This window comes from Enhydra lutris, unplaced genomic scaffold (assembly GCF_002288905.1).
Source record: "Enhydra lutris kenyoni isolate GAN:26980312 unplaced genomic scaffold, ASM228890v2 scaffoldscaffold13, whole genome shotgun sequence".
NCBI lineage: Eukaryota > Metazoa > Chordata > Mammalia > Carnivora > Mustelidae > Enhydra > Enhydra lutris.
Window position 1 is genome coordinate 12605461 of NW_019154097.1, and position 2852 is coordinate 12608312.

The 2852-nt window shown below is 37.9% G+C and overlaps 1 protein-coding gene across 1 annotated transcript; it reads left to right on the forward strand.

The window, feature by feature from the left end:
- Positions 1–1365: 1365 nt before the first annotated feature.
- Positions 1366–2325, forward strand: LOC111145982 (olfactory receptor 13C8). Its single transcript, XM_022501336.1, has one exon. It carries the CDS (start codon positions 1366–1368, stop codon positions 2323–2325), a length of 960 nt encoding a protein of 319 aa, XP_022357044.1.
- Positions 2326–2852: the final 527 nt, after the last annotated feature.

The following is a 2852-nucleotide window of genomic DNA, read 5'->3' on the forward strand; positions in this document are numbered from 1 at the left end:
TGTTAAAAACATTTATTTGAGCACATTAAAATAACAGTTATTTGCACACGGAGGACATGGGGAGATGGAGAGGAGAAGGGAGTTGAGGGAAATTGGAGGGGAAGATGAACCATGAGAGACTATAGACTCTGAAAAACAATCTGAGGATTTTGAAGGGGCGTGGGTGGAAGGGTAGGGGAGCCTGGTGGTGGGTATTACGGAGGGCACGTATTGCATGGAGCACTGGGTGTGGTGCATAAACAATGAATTCTGTTACACTGAAAAGAAATTAAACTAAAAAATGTAAAAAAAAGTTATTTGGACACATATTTCAGCACTGTATTGAGGTAGTTACTGTAGTAATATAAAGATATGTCCCTCTCTTCAATGAAGCCACTGTCCTCAATGAGGCTTTGTGCAGATATGTCACCAGCAGACCCAAATAAGCTCTGAAAAGTGATTTGATTATACAGGACTGCATTATAACTTTGATGGTCCCTGCACACTTTTGCCAACATGGGCCCTTTCCCCCATGAAATAATATGAAAAGTTATATTTTCAACTATTTTGATATAAAGATAAATATACTAATATACTAAAGGTCAAAAGTTTGCCGTGTTATTCAGATTTTAAAAGAAATAAAAACGTTTGTATAGGTTTCTAACAGTATGGTAGGCCTACAGTGCCTAGTGGATAAGGTGGCCCTGCAGCCATGGGTTGAAAATTCAAATACATATACAATCCCATTAGGTATTATTAATGAATGAAATCAACTGAGAATAACATTTAATTGGCAACTAATATTCACCTTCAGTGACAAGCAGATAAGAGAGAAAGGAGGGCAATCTGGTAGAATGGAGAACATGCTTCAAATCCAACGGGTAATTTGTAACTGAGCTCCAAGATGGAAATAGGTATAATGATTTAAAATATTATAATTTATTTGAAGACAAGCTGAAAATATAGACTTTTAAACCATATCTCCTGCTTGTAAAATGTTCCTCTCTGGTTCAAATTTAAAACAGTGCTGAAAAGACTGTCGAACAAAACACATCTCTCTGCTGCATCCAGGCTATAGACCACTGACTTGCAGTCAATATGTTAAGAGGAAGAATTAGTAGGAATAGAAATAAACTGGTGTGGGATCCAAATGTCCTATAATCAAATGTACTCTCTCTTAACCCTGAGAAAACCAGGTTAAGATTCCTGCTCTGGTGGCCTGGGTTTTCAGTGAGAAATCTGCCATAGACTTATACTGTTACATCCAAGTACAGAACAGCAGTAACACAGAATATGATTCTTAAAAGATGTAGCTCTTGCAGATACTGCATTAACAAATTCCTATTCTACCATCCAGAGTGCTGTTGGAGAAAGAGTATATGTAAAATGGAAAGGACCAATGATTCCATGATGACAGAATTTGTCCTTGTTGGGCTTTCTGCCCACCCAAAGCTCCAGACAGTTTTCTTTGTGCTAGTTTTGTGGATGTACCTGATGATCCTTCTGGGAAATGGAGTCCTTATCTCAGTAATCATCTATGATTCTCACTTGCACACCCCCATGTATTTCTTCCTCTGTAATCTTTCCTTCCTGGACATTTGTTACACCAGCTCCTCTGTCCCACTAATTCTTGACAACTTTCTGACAGTAAGGAAGAGGGTCTCCTTTTCTGGGTGCATGGTGCAAATGTTTCTCTCCTTTGCCATGGGGGCCACAGAGTGTGTGCTTCTAGGTATGATGGCACTTGACCGCTATGTAGCCATCTGCTACCCACTGAGATACCCTGTCATCATGAGGAAAAACACCTACGTGCCCATGGCAGCTGGGTCCTGGGCCACTGGGCTTGTTGACTCAGTGTTGCAGACATCTCTCGCAATGCAGTTACCATTCTGTGCTAATAATGTCATTAAACATTTTGTCTGTGAAATTCTGGCTATCCTAAAATTGGCCTGTGCTGATATTTCAATCAATGTGATCAGCATGGCAGGGTCAAATCTGGTTGTTCTGGTTATTCCACTGCTAGTTATTTCTCTCTCTTACATTTTTATTGTCACCACTATTCTGAGGATCCCTTCCATGGAAGGAAAAGGTAAGGCCTTCTCCACTTGCTCAGCCCACCTAACGGTAGTGATTATATTCTATGGAACCATCTTCTTCATGTATGCAAAGCCCAAATCTAAAAGCTCTGTTGGTGCTGATAATCAAGACATCATTGAGGCCCTCATCTCTCTCTTCTATGGAGTAATGACTCCCATGCTCAATCCTCTCATCTATAGTCTGAGGAACAAGGATGTAAAGGCTGCTATGAGGAACATGTTGAGTAGAAGAAACTCTGATGGAATATGAGGACCGATTTACACTATGTGACTGAGTATCCAGAGCTGCTGCAGACACAAAATTTGAAAAGAGAAAATTACCACGTGAAAATGAATTCACCACATGGCATTCAAAATCATCTGAGAGAAAAATTTTGGTGGCTGTTGTTACTGTTAGCTTTTTGTTTTAACTATAGAAACAAAACATGTTTCTGGTTTTAAAATACTCATATGGAAATGCAAAAAAAAAAAAAAATCTCTTTAGAAGCCCAGGCAAAATATAGTCACTCTGAAACCTTCAGAGAGTAATACAGGAAAAAGGTGTACTAAAAACACCTGAAACTAATATAATACTGTACGTTAACTAACTGGAATTAAAATAAAAACTTTAAAAAGAATATAATAGTACTGAAATGGAAATATAGAATAAAGAAGTAAATGCTAAGTTTAAAAAAAGGTGTACTAAAATACTCTGTAACCTAAAATAAGCACATTTTAATTAATTATGCAAAAAGAATACTGATTGGAAAATGGTATATTCTATATTCATTTTTAACT